The 17,508-nt window shown below is 35.7% G+C and overlaps 1 protein-coding gene across 1 annotated transcript; it reads right to left on the minus strand.

Moving 5' to 3' along the window:
• Positions 1-302: 302 nt before the first annotated feature.
• On the minus strand, positions 303-9,451 carry Dp1 (satellite-binding protein 1 Dp1). Its single transcript, XM_066391665.1, has 12 exons — positions 9,372-9,451; positions 9,238-9,308; positions 6,705-6,921; positions 6,152-6,359; positions 5,590-5,749; positions 5,201-5,533; positions 4,234-5,076; positions 3,780-4,174; positions 3,363-3,560; positions 2,413-3,256; positions 2,049-2,359; positions 303-1,958 (listed from the first exon to the last, which is right to left on the minus strand). Exons 3-12 carry the CDS (start codon positions 6,881-6,883, stop codon positions 1,698-1,700), a joined length of 3,732 nt encoding a protein of 1,243 aa, XP_066247762.1. The 5' UTR covers positions 6,884-6,921; positions 9,238-9,308; positions 9,372-9,451; the 3' UTR covers positions 303-1,697.
• Between the last annotated feature and the right edge of the window lie 8,057 nt (positions 9,452-17,508).

The raw sequence follows: 17,508 nt of genomic DNA on the forward strand, positions 1-17,508 counted from the left end.
CACTCAAAAATAAAAGAACTTACAATTTTTAGAATTGGATGGAACTGGCTATTAAATTCCTTTCAATATTTCCCATTTAACCACTCTTTTATACCTTAGAGTTCTCGAAAACACATTAGGGATATTCTTCTAACTTCTTCAACATCGACGAACCATCACCATTAAGTTAAAAATAAATCAACCTGCATAAAAAAAACAACTAACGTCAAAAATTTACAGTGTTGAGGTTGGTTCATCTGAAATTGAAAAATTAACTGATAAGCTGTATCGTAGGTGATCATAAAGATACAAATAAAAGGCAGTTTTACTATTTTTATTTATAATTTCGTAGTATTCTCTCCCTCAGATTAGTCTTGGGCTAACAAGTTGACCGCAAGGCTTACTATACAGTAACTCTAGAATAATTAAAGAATAAAAATACCATTTTCTAGACGTATACAGAGCAACAGCAAAAAATTCCATATGTAAATAACAACGATAAAAATCAAAGGCTGGCGCCTACGTGGAGCAGGTACCATGCCACAGTCAATCGCTTCTTGCCTTTATGTCACTCAACATTATCGATTTCCAATACAAAAATTGTATCAATTAATAACTTGGAACAGAATTTACAAAATATAACATGGCATCAAAACAATTACTAATTTAGTACGGTTGCGGTAAAAAAATAGGAAGGCACGATGCACCGCCTTAAGAGCAGAGAGGTTATGACACTGCAAATAAAAAATATATAATAATCAAACCATTGTTCTCGATAATCCGAAATATGAATACAATCCTCTATGTAGATATATAAAATAGAATTTAAAAAAATATTTATTCAAAACATAACCCGAGCAAGAATAACGTTCAAAGTAACTAAAAATATCATCTACATTCTGAATTCCATCTACTTACAAAGCAGAAGTTAAAATGTAGATGTGATTGACATAATCATAACTTCTCTACGACGTTAGTGCCGACTGTAGGCCAAAAATGTCCGCCCTAACTTGGGAAGACTGACTTTTTCCGTGTAAAAAAGAGCTTGCTTAAGTAATCAGTTTCGGTTTTCCATAAAATCGAGGTCCAGTGTCGTCGCCAGGCCTATTTAATGCAGCAAACAGTGAGGGAAGAGGGTTTCAAACGTTCCATTATATAACTAGGTTTAGTAGAACCTTTAATTTTGGCAACGTTGCTTGCACCTGTTTAGTTTCCACCCTTCACCAGTCCGTTAAATATATAATATATTATACGAAAAAAAACTCTCTAAAGGTGTGTTTATGCTCACCTATGATCTATGACTTAACATTTATCATCTAGGACTTGTCAACTACTCAAAATAGAACCTGTTTATGTTCTCATCTATGATTTAAAACGAAATCAATCAGAATCAACTTCATTGTAACTTTCATAAGTGATAGATGATGGATCAAGTCATCATAAACCGCAACTGTGCAAGTAAGGAACTTACATCACTCTTAACTTTATAAATCTAAAGTGTTCGATATTAAATCACAGATGAGCATAAACCCACCATTAATGCTACAATATAAATCCCCGTTATATAAAAAAAAAAAACAATTCATGCCACAACAGCTCAATATTTAATAATAAATCGCAAAAAGATCTTACCTTGCCACTATTAGTGGCTTCGAACACACGTACTAAAAACACTGTTTACAAGGATGGAAACTAGGGGGACATGCTAAAGATATTTGTTAACGTCTGTTTCCCCAAGCGCCAGCAACCGGAGTGGCCTGCGGTTGTTCCGAACTTCGTCCGAAGGCGGGGAAATCCGTAACACTTGCAGTATTAGGGGCGCTTTGTTCCCACGGCCCTCCCTGAACCACGAAGCCGTTTGGATTGTTGTGATCGCGACCCCTGTGATGGTTTGGGCCGGCACCACTAGGCTTATTTTCAAAATGGAAATTAAGAGTGTGCAACTTTTCACGGGTCTCCAATTCTTCCACATCTTGAAGCTTAAAAAAAATATGCATTTAGGTAAAAATCTAGTCATAACTAATGCATGAAAAGAAAAACAAATACTGAAAAATAAAAACTTTACTTACGTATTCTTCGGCAAGATTGAGCAAATGTTCGCGGGCCTCGCCGACATTGTCTTCCTGGCCGGAGATGATGACTAAGTCTGGATTAGGATCTTCGTTTCTGGGAAATTTGATATCAACTCTAAAATCGTCCATGATCTTCCTAATGTTACGGCCACGGCCTCCAATCAGGCGAGAGTGGACACGGGAATCGATATTGATTTCTACTCTGACTAGATCATCAAGTTCTCTAACGATTCTCAAAATGTCTTCCTTGGCCTTATAAGCGTTTTCCTCGTAGCCGGAAATTGTAATCAGTTGCTCATTTTCTTCACCTAAATACAAACGATGAGAACAAATGATATCCAACACATCAAATAAAAGCTACCTTTCTTGGGGAATGTGATCTGAACATCATGATCTTTTCGAATTTTCGTTATAACAGCACCGCGTTTTCCAATAATCTTGGGGTGGTACTCAGGATTTACTTCGATTTGCAACGTGAAAGATCTCAATTCTCGGTTTTTCTTATCAGCTTCCAGCTCTTTGACTCGAGCTTGCAAAGCTTCTTTCGCGTCCTGAACATTAGTCGGAGTCCCAGTGATTTTAATTATATCTTCTTGCACTTCCGTTGAAGAGAGAACTATGTGAACGTCATATCTGTCCATGAGGTCGCGCACTGCTTGACCCTTAGCTCCAATAATAGATCTATGCATCTCGAAGGGAACATCGACCTCAATGGTCACAGGAATCAAATCAATCAGAGCCTGTTTGGCCTTAAGGCAGTTCTCTTCTTTCCCAGTAATCCTGATGACATCACACTGACGAATAGGTTCCCCGGTGACGTCCCCATTGGTCAATTGGGGTTGGTACTCTTCAGTGTTGTCCCTGTCGGGGAATTTGATTTGAACGTCGAACTGAGAGGTGACACCTTGCACTCTGTAGCCCTTGGCTCCCATTACAGTCCTGTGGTGCTTCTGCGGGATGATGCATTCGATAGTGATCATCGACTCCAATTCGCCGATTATTTCGTTGATTTTTTGTTTAGCTGCCTCAATACATTCTTTCGAACCTTTGAGGACCACTCGGTCACTGTCTACGCCAGATCGCGGAAAAGAAATCATGACTCCTCCGCAATCGTCACTTATTCGGTGAAGTACTTCACCTCTACGAGCCACGAAGTGTTTGTGATGTCTCGGTTCTACTCTCAGTTCGTCTTCAACAATATTGTCCTGCAATTTAATTAAGTCTACATAACATCAGAATTAAGCACATGAAAAATTAATAAGTTCAATAAATGCAATTATCGGTAACTTTTGTAAATATTCATATACGTACAATATCTTTAATCATCGCTTCAAGTTGCTTTTTAGCATCCTCAACGGCGTCTTTCTTGCCAAGAATTGTAATGATTTCCCGGTCATCATCAATATTTGATGGGAAGATAATCCTGGCTCCAGTTGAGTCCCGGATCTTTTTAATATTGGCACCGTTCTTACCGATCAGGAACTTGTGGTGTTGCGCTTTGGCACGTACCTGGAATTGTTATTTATGTTATAAGACCGGAATGTAGCATTTGGAGGGCTAGCAAAGTACGTGGAGCAAAAAGCATGAAAGCTTCAGACCGTAGAAATGGATATGTTCAATTCAATTTATTTGAATAAATCAGTATGAAAAATTCAAATTGGTCAATATTATATTGGTGCGAAAATCACTAACCTTTACAGTAACATTTGTAACTAGTATCTCACCTACCTCAGCTGTGTAACTAGCCAATTGCCTTTCATTAGCAAGGTCCAATAACTGCTGTTTTGCCCTATCAACATCCTCTTTTGGGCCTCTGATGGTAACTTTGTCGCTCTTGCTGTCGGTGCTGGGGAATTTAATAACAACACCGCCGCAATCTTCCATTATAGAATGGATGAGTTTTCCCTTGGCACCGATCAAAGAATTGTAAAACTTGGGATCAATGATGATTTCCTCACTGATTATGTTAGCCAAATCATCTTGAATGTTTTGGATCTTCTCGCGGGCTTCCTCTACATTTTCACGTTTGCCGGTAATCGTGATAAAGTCACTCTTGTCACCCTCAGCAGGCAAATCAATCTTGGTGTTGGTTTCCTCGCGGATTTTTCTAATGTTGGCACCGGCTGAAATTGTAAATATTCTAATTTAAAACATACTAAGCGAAATTTCTCACAATACTTGCCTTTTCCAATTATAAACTTATGGAATTGCTTAAAAATTGGCACTTGAATTTGATGAGATGCCTCATTGAGCTCTTTGACTTCCTTCTCTAAAAATCGTACACATTTATCGACATCTTCTTTAGGCCCTCTCACTTTAACAATATCGTTCCTCTCGCCAGGGCCAGGGAATACAATCTGCACCTGGTTGAACTTGTTTCTAATTTCCTTGATCGACTCCCCTTTAGATCCAATGATACTTCTGTAATGGCGCTGGTCAATAATTACGTCTCTTTCCTTCTCGTTCTCCAGTTTGAATATCCTCTGTTCTAGCTCATATTTAGTTTTTGCGACATCGTCTTTTGTGCCTTCAATTCGAATAAGCCCGCTTTCGTCAATGTTAATTACCACGTTAAAATCGTCTTTCAGCTTATTGACGTTAGCGCCGGCTTTGCCGATGATATGTTTGAACAACCTGTTGTCCACTTGCATTTCGACAAAGCACATATTTCGCATCAAGTCTTGGGCGATAGCTTCGATTTGTTCTTGGGCCTTTTCCATCTCATCTGGTGGACCCTCAATTCTAATCTTATCCTTATCGGTGAACTCGACATGCACAACTTTCGGCAGATTCTGGGTGATTTCCTTGATCTTTTGTCCCTTCTTTCCGATGATATACTTGTGAAGCCATGAAGGGGCTATAACGTCACTTGAGCGTACTGAATTCGCTTTTTCATACACAACACTCAAGGCTAACCCTAACTTGTCGTGAGGGCCACGGAGAGTTATTGTGCCCACATTGGAGTCGCTTGGGGGCATCTCAACACTGACGTCAGTTTTTTGTAATATCTCCGCGATTGTAGCTCCTGAAGCACAACTCATTTAGATCAAAATAACTACTCAAAATAAGCTGCTCAGAAAAATAGTATGAACAAGGTAGGAAAAAAATTATCCTTCCCAACTATTTTTGTGAGCTGTTTATTTAATTACCTTTAGGACCAATGACGTATTTGTGCTGTGACTTGGGCACTTCCACAGACACAGTGGTACACTTTTTCTCCATCAGCTTATAAGTGGCTTCGATTTTACTTTTGGCAGCTGCCACACCCTCCTTCTCACCAGCAATGAATATCTCGTCCTTCATCACAGATGGTGGGGGTACATTGATTCTGGCTCCGGTCTCTTGGATTAATTGATTAAGGTATTCGTTGAACGGTCCCACGATAAAAGGATGAAACATTTTCGGAATGTTCAGCCTTTCTTGAGCTTTTTTGGACTGCTGATCAGAGGTTACTTTAATTTCGTGTTCGGCTTTTTCGATACCTTCAAACGACTGTTTTAGAATAGATTCGTATGATCAAAGAATAGAATTTAGGCACCTTCTTTAGGCCCTGTGATTGTAATAACGTCTGATTCGTCGTTCATATTAGGCACCGAAATTTTAGTGGCGGTTTGCTTCTCTAGATCTCGGAGGCGATCGCCTTTCTTACCAAGAATCCATTTATGGTGTTCTTTAGGGATTTGAATTGACTTGTGGGCCTAGCATAAAGTAGGAAAAACTCGTTAAAAATAATGACAAAAAGAGAAAACAAAGATTTCCTTGAGTTGTAGGAATTCAATACCGTACTCAACTAGTAAATGCAATCAAACAGGACAATCTTTCAAGTACTTCAAGATTTGATAACGCTGTTGCAAGTGAATGAGAAGTTAAATGCATGGGAGAGAACAAAACTTCACTCTAGCCTGCTAATAATTTCGCATTAATTTTTACAGATTTCCATATTTGACTAGAAATCCGTTTAGATCTTAATGCACGATTTGAAATCACCAAAAGTTATCACAGCTGCATCACTTAAAATTATTGAATCAAATGAATCACATTCAAAAAGGGTAGGCGCCAAGTTTCATGAGAAATTGCAAATGTTCTTAAAATTCACTTACTTGAGTTTGAAAGTGACTCAGAATCTTGACTCTGGCTTTAAGTACTTCATTTTGCTTGCCAGTCACAAGGAAGGTCAAAGACTGATCCTTGCCATGGGATATCTCAATATGGGCTCCGGTTTCTTTCATTATAGATGCGCATGTTTGCACAGATTCGCCCTCGCCAAACTTCGATCCCCCATCTAGTTTACGTTCTTCATATGGAACCCTGCATAAACATATTAAACCCTAAATTTCAGAAAATTGATCTCTAAAAATAGTAACATTTAAATACGTGAATTAAATAAAAATTGATGCATTTGGATAAAATTTCACATTTTTTCCAGACATTTAACATATTTAAGTTATTTAAGCATAAGAGAATTTAAAATTCCTAGTTCTGAAAAATCGCAAAATATGATTCTCAAATTGGTTGAATTGAAAAACCTCGGAAATTCACAAACCCTATTTGCAGTCTGCAAATAAAATATTTCAAAAACAACCTTATCTTCAGAACTTTGGTCACATGCATTTGGGACTTAATGAAGGCTAAACATAATCTTGAAATTTGTACCTAAATACTTGAGTAATAACCGACGATCCAACACGCATTTTGTTGTTAATGTTGGAACCCCATTGGGGAGTAGTGGCCTGCCTTGGTTGAGAGGATTCAGGAAGGGCCGGGAACAAGTCGTCATAACTTTTAGGGTTTGGCTCAAAGGCTGAACCCTCTTCGATCACTGGTTGCTGCATTTTGGGATTGTCCTGTTTCGCGCCAAGTCGTTACAGCACTGAAATAAAAAGAAATTGCGCTTTTCTCAATATGCATAATATCTATCTCAGAAAATGATTAAATAATCTTATTACTTCCGAAACTCTATCTATAAACTTATCATGTCTAATCAGCAAGCGCCAAGTTTAAGTTAAAGCAATTTGTCAATGAATTATCGTGCTGACAATAATAATTATAATTAAACAAAACCAGCAAACAATGAAATTCATAACTCAATATGTAATACATTGTAGGTTGACCCTTTATTTACTTACGAGCAAAGGCCAGATGTAATAATGATTTTATTCATTTGTGGGTTTCTTGTTTGTGGAAACAATGTAACACATAACGATAAAGCTGTTTTTTAATAGTCGTCAGCAACTCGTGTAACATTTTTCTATTGACAATACGGCTCTATCATGATTTGTATTCATTATAAAAGGTACTCAATAGCTATGAGTGAGAATATGAAAAAAAAGATTTTACTTAGATAACGACTCAGAAAATTAGTCCAACTTATGTCAAGACCTGGCTGGTAGGTACCACATGCACTTCATGATAATTTTATTTGTGGCAAAATTATATTTTTCGACCTAGAATGGATTATTAAACTACTTATTAGCGCCTAGTGACCTGAATTGGTGTCCCGATGGCTATTTGCCAAAACGATAAAATTCAATAAATAGATGAAAAAATATATACATACATTTATTTCACATCAACGAAAAGTGTAACATCTTGGTCAATGGTTATTTCTTAAGAAACCATATTCTTGTATAGATAACCAACAAAATTAAGGTTGAGAAAAATTCACTTTTGAGCTAAGTAGGTACATTTAGTAAATTTTTTGGAGACTAATGAATGTTCAGTGTTGTCTTATTTACATTAATAAATATCCTCAGCTAGTAGGATTGACATAATTTTGATATGGCGACGCATATATCGCAGACACTTCAAGCACATACCAAAACATATTTATGCTGGCATACACTCATACACATAAGAATTTTTTTATGGCACAACCCAATTATTACACAATTAGAACAACATATATACCAAAAGCATAAATGCATAACACAAGCCCTCCAAATAAAATAGAGAATTTGAGAGTTTCAGATAAAATGCTAAAAAAGGGATCGTGGAATCAACTTGCATGTAGATATATTATAATGAGAAACAAATAAAACCACGAAAATTACCAAAACTGGTTGTCTCTTAAATTTGTTAACCAAATATATAATATAACCACATATATAAAGCTTTGGTAGCAATAGAAGAATGTTGCTAAGATCCATTATGTTCTACTGATTGAGTGCCAGGCCCCTGCACACAAATATGACTAAAAATGTAAAATATCTATACATAATTCCCTTGGCATAAAACTAATGAAGGGCCTAGATATGTCAACAAGCTATAAATTAGCTATGAAATTAGGATCATCTGAAAATACTTTAGAACTAATGGGAACAAATTTAATACCAAGGCTAAACCCTTCCTTATTAAGAATTAACTACTTTTACTCATTATTACTATTAATGATTATATTTTGAATCCACTCAAAATATCTAATAATTTAAGATATGTCATTAAACAAATCATATTGATAGTTAATTCACTGGTTTGGAAATTCTAATTATAATTTATACATGACAAAACAAAAATTTGGATTATAATCCTCCCCTTCTAAATTATTAAACATTTATTCTTAGAGGGATGAGAAAAAATTGGTATTGCAATGATTTAGAACTGAAAATTTAGAATAACGATTTCTTGATCATGATTCCACAAGTCTTGATGTGGTTTAACTACAACCCCATTCGTTCATGCTCCTTTTTGTGGATAAAAGCTCATTTTACCTTGCTTCTTTCCAAACCTCTTAATTCTTGTTAAATCGCAATGAGGATACCAAAGATGGAATGTTGACTTAACCAAGATCATCAGACATATAGTAAATCTATCATTTCATGATGAGCATATTAAGCTTGATTTTAAGTATGTGTCAACCTTCTAGAGACCAATAAAAGTGTTGTTAAAGTTATGTTCAAGCAATCTCGCAGTTAACCCAAAAAAAAAAACTAAACCAGCAGGCATATGGAAAATAATGGTGACCCTGCATGACAATCAGTTCTAAACAAATGTCCTGTTGTATATTGAGTTTTTGATTGAATATTATAAGAACAGTTTTACTATCTACATAGTAAGTATTAAGATTTCAACCTCCAGAATTAGTACTTATTCTAAATGGAAAATGTGTTTTCAATATTGGGCCTTTGCAGTCGACGTGTCAACCAGCCGAGCCCCATGAAATAAAAACAATAATTTGAACGGTACTCACTGTACTGTAAAAACAGAAAATCCGTCCTGGGAAAACGAGAATCTCTTAGTTATCCAGTTTCGGTTGGTTACCTTAAAAATACAGAAAATATACGAATTTGAAATTAGGCAAAAAATAGCACGTTTTCAACTCACCCAAAACGGCAAATACAAAATGATATTTTTCCAATCGGATTGGAAGTGCGATGAAAACGTCACACTCACGCAGTCAGGCGCATGTCAAGCAGTGTTGCCAGATGCTTAGTATTGAAACAACTAGACATCTCAAAATCTCCACTTAGAATTCCCGAAATATCGTTCTTAAGAAAAGCTTTCAGAATTTCCACAACGTCAAATAATTTTAACTTAATCTATTATACTTCATACAGTCTCTACTTCCTGTTTTTACATTATTTGTGAAACGATAGGTCGTCGCGTAATCATAAGACGTAGCCGGAAATATAACAATGGAGTAACGAGGGCTGTCACCAGGGCAATTCCAAGGCCGTATATCTAATAGATCAAAAAGTGCGTATTAACATAAGTTCGCAAACGCTTCGTTTGCGTTCAAGTAGAAACGCATTATGCACAGGCACTCTAGACATTTTTGCAAAAACTTGAAAATAGTGACAGATTTGATCTTGATTATGCGTAACCAATTTAATGTTGTGTACTTTTTGATCATTCGTAGATGTTTTCCCTTTCCCATGAAAAAGTGATTTGTTTTTGTTTATTCCTAGAATTTCGACTAATTCCTAGATCTGGCAATACTAAAGTCAAGAATATTTCACATTCCACATGTCACGTCATCTACATCCGCGCCACCTATTGAACGAGAGCGAAATTATTTTTAGTGTAAAAGGACTTACCTGTAGGAAAATTCATCATAATTAGACGAACGCCATGCTCGAATCGATTGTCCCTGGTAAGTACTAATTTATTGACAAAAAAAATCAATTTAACTAATATCTAAAGTGACCCTAAGCCGATCAAACTTGGCACAAATAATGCCTCTGACTCGGTGTATTGTATGCATTGATAAATTCAGAAATTCCAATTTCCATTTTGAAGAACGCTCCTGTCTTGCAATATTTCATAAAAGCGAATCCTCTAGAATTCAAAAATTCGTACAAACCTGCTACAAATCATACCCCTGATACGGTGCTGCATATACTGTTAGCTTCTAGACTTCCCATGTCCATTCCGAAGGACATCTAGAAATACCTCACTAAAACTTTTGATTGATTTGGTATCTATGGTGACCCTATGTCGATTAAGCTGACACCAAGGCCGGCCTTCGTAAGTCTGGTGTCCTGCGCGAAATTTTTATCCACCACTTCCCTACCCTCAAGAAAAACCAGAAACCAAAAAAGTCCGCCACCCTTCCTGGTCCGCTACTCTGGACTGTCGCCCAACCTCGTCGCTCTATAAGGCCGATACTGAATATATGGGATAAGCAGGTAGTAATGCGGAAGGATTTATTAAAATGTTGCTTGAATTTTGGATAACTTTTGGCCTCTAGTGTAACAATAATTATAACTAAACTAAATAAAGTAATAATTAAAAAAAAACAATGAGGTAACAGAATGCACATTATCCGACATTCGAGCGTTACCTAGGAACATGCATTTCTGATTCCAAATCTTCCATCAGTTGCGAGTGTCGGGCAATTCAAACAGTATTTTCCCTAGCTTTAGCATTTAATACTTTAACAAATAAAATCAAATTCAACAAACAATATTTACTGAAATATGAAGGAAAATAATAAAACTCCATAATAAGCTCCATCTAAGCCTTATTAACGTTTATTCACGTAAGCGAAAGAATCCTCAAAAAAACTAGATTTCGGGAGGACAAAGTCGATTTCGTGTTAACGGGCATAAACAAAGCCCACCCTGTATATCATCTTATTGTAATTCATATGAACAGGGCCGGCCTTAGCAAGTCTAGCGCTCTGGGTCGTCACCCAATGTCACACACGCCCCCCATACCCTAAAGACCGGTACTGCCTATATCTTAATTTAATGTTGCTATTTAAAATACTTTTATTTCGGCTCAGGTTATACAATAGGATACAGGATAAGTACATATTTAAGTATCTATTGCATTAATCTACTGTTTATTATACCCATACAGATCGTGCCTAAATAGAATAGTTATAAATAAAGTGTGGAATTTCGACACCTTAGTCATCAAAGGGAAGACTCTTTGGACCACAATACCTCAAATTTGATATAATGAGTAATAGCTTTCTCAATTACATATTCCGAAATCGATTCGAAGAGTTAATGATGCGAATAATACTGATGTGGTGTGATATTAACAATTTAATAAAGTGCACGCAATTATCGCATTTAGGTATGGCATATCAGTAAACGTTTAAATAAATCAATACAACCAGAAAGAAATTATACCAAATCGACTTTGCAGGGACGCATAGTTTAATCATTAATTTTAAAGACACTTATTCTGACCTGGAAGATACAGAAACAGAAATTAAAATTGTTATGCTAAAAACAAAATGTTTGACTCTCCCAAGTCCACTATTAGAAATTCAAGGTAGGAAAACTATATTTAATTACTTTTCTAAATAATCCATTAACTGATCATGTATGAGAGTATTTTTCCCCCCTTTTTAGTTACTTTATAGGTTTTTTACTGATGAGGTAAACCCAAGAATTCACAATTTGGCACCCAGATTATGGACTCTCAAACGAAAACTTTTATATACCCAAAAATATGTGCATTTAAATTCAGAAAATCTTTTCCGATATAAAAACTACATAATATACATATATTTCCACAGGATGTACAATTCAAAACTTACCACCCCTGCTTTTTCTTCAGTGCAAAACATTTCAGGAAAATCCTGAAATATGTAATTCATGTTTTTAAGAGGGGCAAATTAGACCTTACTTTTTTTTAAGCCCTAAGCCCTAGAGCCATATTTATAGGATTCTCACATAGAGTTTCCCGAGTCGACTTTCCAGACAGGCAATTTCGAGTTACATTTCTCCCGATTATTTTCGTCAAATTTCGTTCGATGAGTAGATGGCGAATAATGTTGATTTGAATCGTTCCAGGTGGAAAATAAACCACTGTTGTTCGCTCGCTGATGATTGAATTTCAGAGATAATTGCTGGGAAATATAAGTTATAGGAGACCTTTTCCGATATCGCATCGAGAAACTATCTTCCATTTAATATTTCTAGAAATATAGCTCTCAATGACAATATTTGTTCTTAAAAATCTCAATGACATGTTTAAAAGTTTTCCTGAAACATTTTGTAGTGAAAAAAAGAATGGAAATGTAAGTTGTGAGGTGGATAACCTGTTTAACATAATTTATATTCTAATTTTGATAAAATGTCTTACTACAATTTAAACGATATAATGTAATGGTCCAGAACAGTTATACGAGGTGACGCACTTAGCGTGTTTGTTAGAAAATTTCAGAGAATTACAAAAAAAATCATAATATTTTGTGCAGAAATAGTTTCACTAGTGCAGATTGCACCTAAAATCAAGGAAAACATCGAAATTTCCAACGGCTCGCTCAGTATATTTAGACATTTTTAGAATTGTCCCGAAATTCTACGCAGCAGTGTGTCTTATTCTGAGTTTCAACCATTTTGCTACCATTTGCTAAATGCTAAACTACATGGAAATGCTGATAATTTTGAAAGGATTCCAAAAATGCGGAAATTTACTAGGTATATCACTTAAAATTTCAGTGTTACCATTGCCTTCAGATATAACTGTTAGTCTACTCTAATGAAGGTATTTCTGTTGAATACAATATGAACTGTTATAACAGTATAGCATATGAATTATCTTTTAATTCCTCAAAGTTTTCTAACGAACGGGTTGCGTGAATCACACTGTATACCTAAGTCTACGCTAAAAAAGAAGTTTGCTTATCTAGAGAAAACGCAGTTTGTGATATTTCTTATATCAGTCTAAGAATTTTCTTAAGTAGATAAATATAGATCTATTGTAACGATAATATAGATTATTGCCAGAAATATTAAAAAACTGGTCCTAAATGGTTTCTCTATAGGCTTTATATTTATCACTTCTACGACACTACTTACTATTCCTATACATTACTTAACCACTTGTTTCTCTCAGAATAAAGTTTAACAAACTTTTTACTAAACTCCTTACCTACTGTAAGATTACGATAAACTGTAAGTACCTACAAAATACGTGATATATGCTTTAAATTCATTCAGTTAATTAGTTTCTCTTTGAACTTTCTAATAAATAGTAAAATATCAAATATACATACGACGATACAAAATTTAGAGTTGTTTTTACTTAATCTTCGATGGTGAAAAAGTTAAAATCTCTTTTCTAAATTTGTTTAACATGAAAGTGAGGGAACGTCCAGTATGTTTTCTATTTATCAACAAGAGTGTGGGTTTCTTAACCGCAGCAGCGCGCACCAAGAACCGCCGATGGCGGCCGCTTCGGTTTGTTCCTACATCAGCGGCCGAACCGCAGCCGCGTCTGCCTGATTTAAGAAGTTAGCCGCGCTAACTTCTTAAATCAAGATCAATGTAAAATCGCTCAAAAAGATATACCTGTATAAATAATTTTAAATCCAAAGAAAAGGAACAAGTTCATATTCCGTACATAGATAAGTTCCATTTTTCGAAATAAATGTTCTAAAGAGAGTGTCAATATGAGGAAACACCCTGTGCGTACCTTTTAGGTAGGCAGCTATTTGTTTGGATGTTTTTACTATTGCCATCTTTTACAGAGTCGGTTAACATGGAAAAGTGTTGCAATTTTTTGAGGTTTTTTGAGAATTTTATAATATATAATATGGCACTAAACTGTTGTCAGAAACCATCACAGAGTTTATTAGTTGTCTTGAGAAATTTTATTGAGTATAAAAAGGCACTGTGTTTCGAAAGAAGTAATATGACTTCGCGAAATTGCACGCAAGTCATTGGTGGGCACCTAAGGCATTTTAGGGCTGCGCGCTGAGACCTTGACGCATTTATTTTTAGGAGTTTTTGATGCAGGCGATTCCAGATAAGCAACAAATGAACTCATAAACTTTCAACCAACCGTCGCGGAAACCGCCCATTTTCCTCTCGCTACCTGCGTCTGATTCAAATGAATGTTTGCACTCTGCAGTCTCCTCCTCAATTCTCATGAGAAACTACCGGTTGGATTTTTTTAAGTGTTGATATACAGCTAACGAAAAGGTTCATTTATACTCCATTTACAGCATATGAGTTTAACCTAATGGGGTCGATATTTAACCAGGTTAATACTACATACAGAGGTGAATCAGAATGTACAGTAGTGGCCATAAGTATGGAATATTTTTTGAAACTTTATTTAGCTAAAGGGCCTTTACTTTTTTTCTTCAATTCTGGTATATTTAAATTGGGATAGGTCAATTCTACATTTTAAACCATACAGTATTTATAGAATGTTGCTATCAAAAATTTCACCGATAAACAAATTTTTTTAGATGGACAAAAGTATGGAATATCATAGATTTAAATTTATTTTGCATTTAATATTCAGTATTGAGTGTTACAGTTCGATAAAATTTGAAGCCGAAATGGTTAAAAAAAATATATCTTTCGGAAGATCTTCGATCACGAATAGTGAAGATGTCAAATAACGGAGCCAATCAGAAGGACATCGCAAAGACATTTAATGTTAGCCAGGGGTGTGTATCGAAAATTTTGAGGAAGTTTAGGGTATTCAATGCCGTAAAAAACCATCCGAAAACAGGACGTCCCAGAAAAACAACAGCCCATACAGACCAACGTATTAAAATTATATCCTCCAAAGATCCCGAAAAATCATCGCGCTTAATAAAGGAAGAAATTACAACTAATAGCGGTATTGAAATTAGTGATCGTACTGTGAGGCGTCGTCTATGTGATACTGGATTGTTTGGACGATTGGCAGTGAAGAAACCATTAATTTCCAAAAAAAACCGGAAGGCCAGAATTAAGTTTGCACGCTCACATCTGTTTTGGACACCCGAAAAATGGAATACCGTCTTTTTCAGTGACGAAACCAAAATCAAACTGTTTGATTCGGATGGAAAAACTTATGTTCGGCGACCAATGGGGAAGAGATTTAATCCCAAGTACCAAAAGCCCACTGTTAAACATGGCGGTCAGAGTTTAATGGTGTGGGGATCTTTTTCGAGATCTGGAGTTGGCCTGTTAGTCAAAATTGATGGAATAATGGATCGGTTTTTATACAAAAATATCCTAGAGCAGCATATGCTTCCATTTGCCGAGGAAGAAATGCCACTGGTATGGCGGTTCCAACAGGATAATGATCCTAAACATTCTTCAAGGTTGATTAAAAATTGGTTTATTGAAAAGCAAATAGATGTTATAGAATGGCCTTCACAATCTCCTGATTTAAATCCCATCGAACATCTGTGGGACCATTTGAAACGAAAAATTAGACAAAGACACGTGTCAAATACTGAAGAATTGTGGAGAATCATACAAGAAGAATGGAAAAACATTTCTTCCTCAACGTGCCAGAATCTAATTGATACAATGCAGCGTCTATGTAAGGCTGTGTTAGATGCTAAGGGGTATGCCACAAAATATTGAGTTTACTTAAGATGGCAGACTCCATACCATGATATAAAAAATATTCCATACTTATGGCCACCACTGTACATGCAAAGTAACACCCTATCGATATGCGATTTTAATTATTATAATTGTATCCTGAGCTGGTCAGCGAGCTTAGTGACAAAGCACTATTTAATTCCAGTTTAGCAATTTCAATACTTTTGTTTAGAGGATTATTACTCTAGATTTATAGAACAAATTGCATAATATGTACATATTTGATATCCAAGTCGACGTGGTAACCTACTATCCATCGCAGACCGTGCTTTGTTATATTTGCTAATAAGAGAACGAACACCACCTCTGGAGGATTTAGATGGTACCATTTGGCTTGTAAAATGGCGAGTCGCTTTCTTTGTCTGAAAATTGCTCATTTTCATCCGCATTGTATACCACGTAAATCATTAATTTTTATCAATAAACTTTAGCTATAGTAGGACGGTTGTTTTGCCCGAACCAGTAGCTGCGAGCTCAGGTTGGTCCGAACGAGATCATCCAGTCCATAATTATCTTACCAGCCATTTTCTGAAGTCCCCCCACTTTAGCTCTACGAGAAGAATCATACAAGCTTTCGTCTCGTCAAACCGATAGCCCACAACACAACATATATATTTTTGTATGCTTTAAACCAGATCAACATTTGAGCAATACAAAAAAACTATTTTTACTAATAAATGGTAAATATCAAATAGCACCGCATGCTATTTTTGAAGCATCAAAATAACCAATTAGTTCGATATTTTTAGCCTCAGCAAATTGCAAATATCTAGGGAGGATTCATAGGTAACATACATATGTATGTACTTGATAACTGATGTCTGAACTGTTTTCCACCCATGCATTAATTATCGTCAGCATTAATTTAGAAGGACATATTTCATTGCATTTAATCTTTCTTAAAGACTGAAGTTGTTGAAGGAATACATTTGCTTTTACCAATAAACGGCTTTTAAGTCTCCCAGGATCGTAAAATTTGGACGTAAAGCTTCTCATTTGTCGTTTTATTTTATTACTTCTATAAAATCGTAATAAAGGCTCTTTTTAAGTATCTACTTGCAAAAGTCCTTAATTGACAATTAGTTTTAAGTGAAAGTTATACTTGCATTTTAACGCTTTTTTTGCGCTTTAAGGTATAATAAAAAGGGTACAGCTCCAACATGATCAAACACGAAATCTGATTCACTGTAAAACAGTATTATCTTCATAACTTCTACTTTTTCTCGCTCTACAACGTTGTACAGTTTTCAGATTTTTCCACAAATATTTTGCGATTTTTTCAACTTGACTCAGCATTCAAAGACGCACATTCGCTGCAATTTGCCCGAATTGCTCTTTTACCGTTTTCAAAATTTCCATACCAAGAATTTGTGACCCTTTATATATTGAAAATTTCAATGTTCCCTATTGAAAACTTTAATAAAAATTTTTATATTAAGTCTTCAAAAATTTAAATGTTTTTCCTATTTAAACTTCGCAACTTTTCCAGTCTAAAAAAATAGCAATAGTAGGGCAACCACTCAATTGCGACACCCTGTATACCATAAAAAATTAAGAACCCCATTTAGGCCGAGTTGCTGAATCATGGCTTAATGCAATGACCCCAGTCCGATTCACGAGAAACACATTATACACGGTTCTGCCGAACCTGACCGTATATATAC

The sequence above is a fragment of the Euwallacea similis genome, chromosome 7, assembly GCF_039881205.1.
Source record: "Euwallacea similis isolate ESF13 chromosome 7, ESF131.1, whole genome shotgun sequence".
In the NCBI taxonomy this organism is placed as follows: Eukaryota; Metazoa; Arthropoda; class Insecta; order Coleoptera; family Curculionidae; genus Euwallacea; species Euwallacea similis.

Excerpts from the sequence above, each read along its gene's own strand:
- Dp1 (XM_066391665.1), bottom strand. The coding sequence starts at position 6,883 with ATGCAGCAACCAGTGATCGAAGAGGGTTCAGCCTTTGAGCCAAACCCT. Across the intron at positions 6,360-6,704 it reads GTTATTACTCAAGTATTTAG|GGTTCCATATGAAGAACGTA; the intron begins GTACAAATTTCA and ends ATGTTTATGCAG. Across the intron at positions 3,561-3,779 it reads TGGCTAGTTACACAGCTGAG|GTACGTGCCAAAGCGCAACA; the intron begins GTAGGTGAGATA and ends TAACAATTCCAG.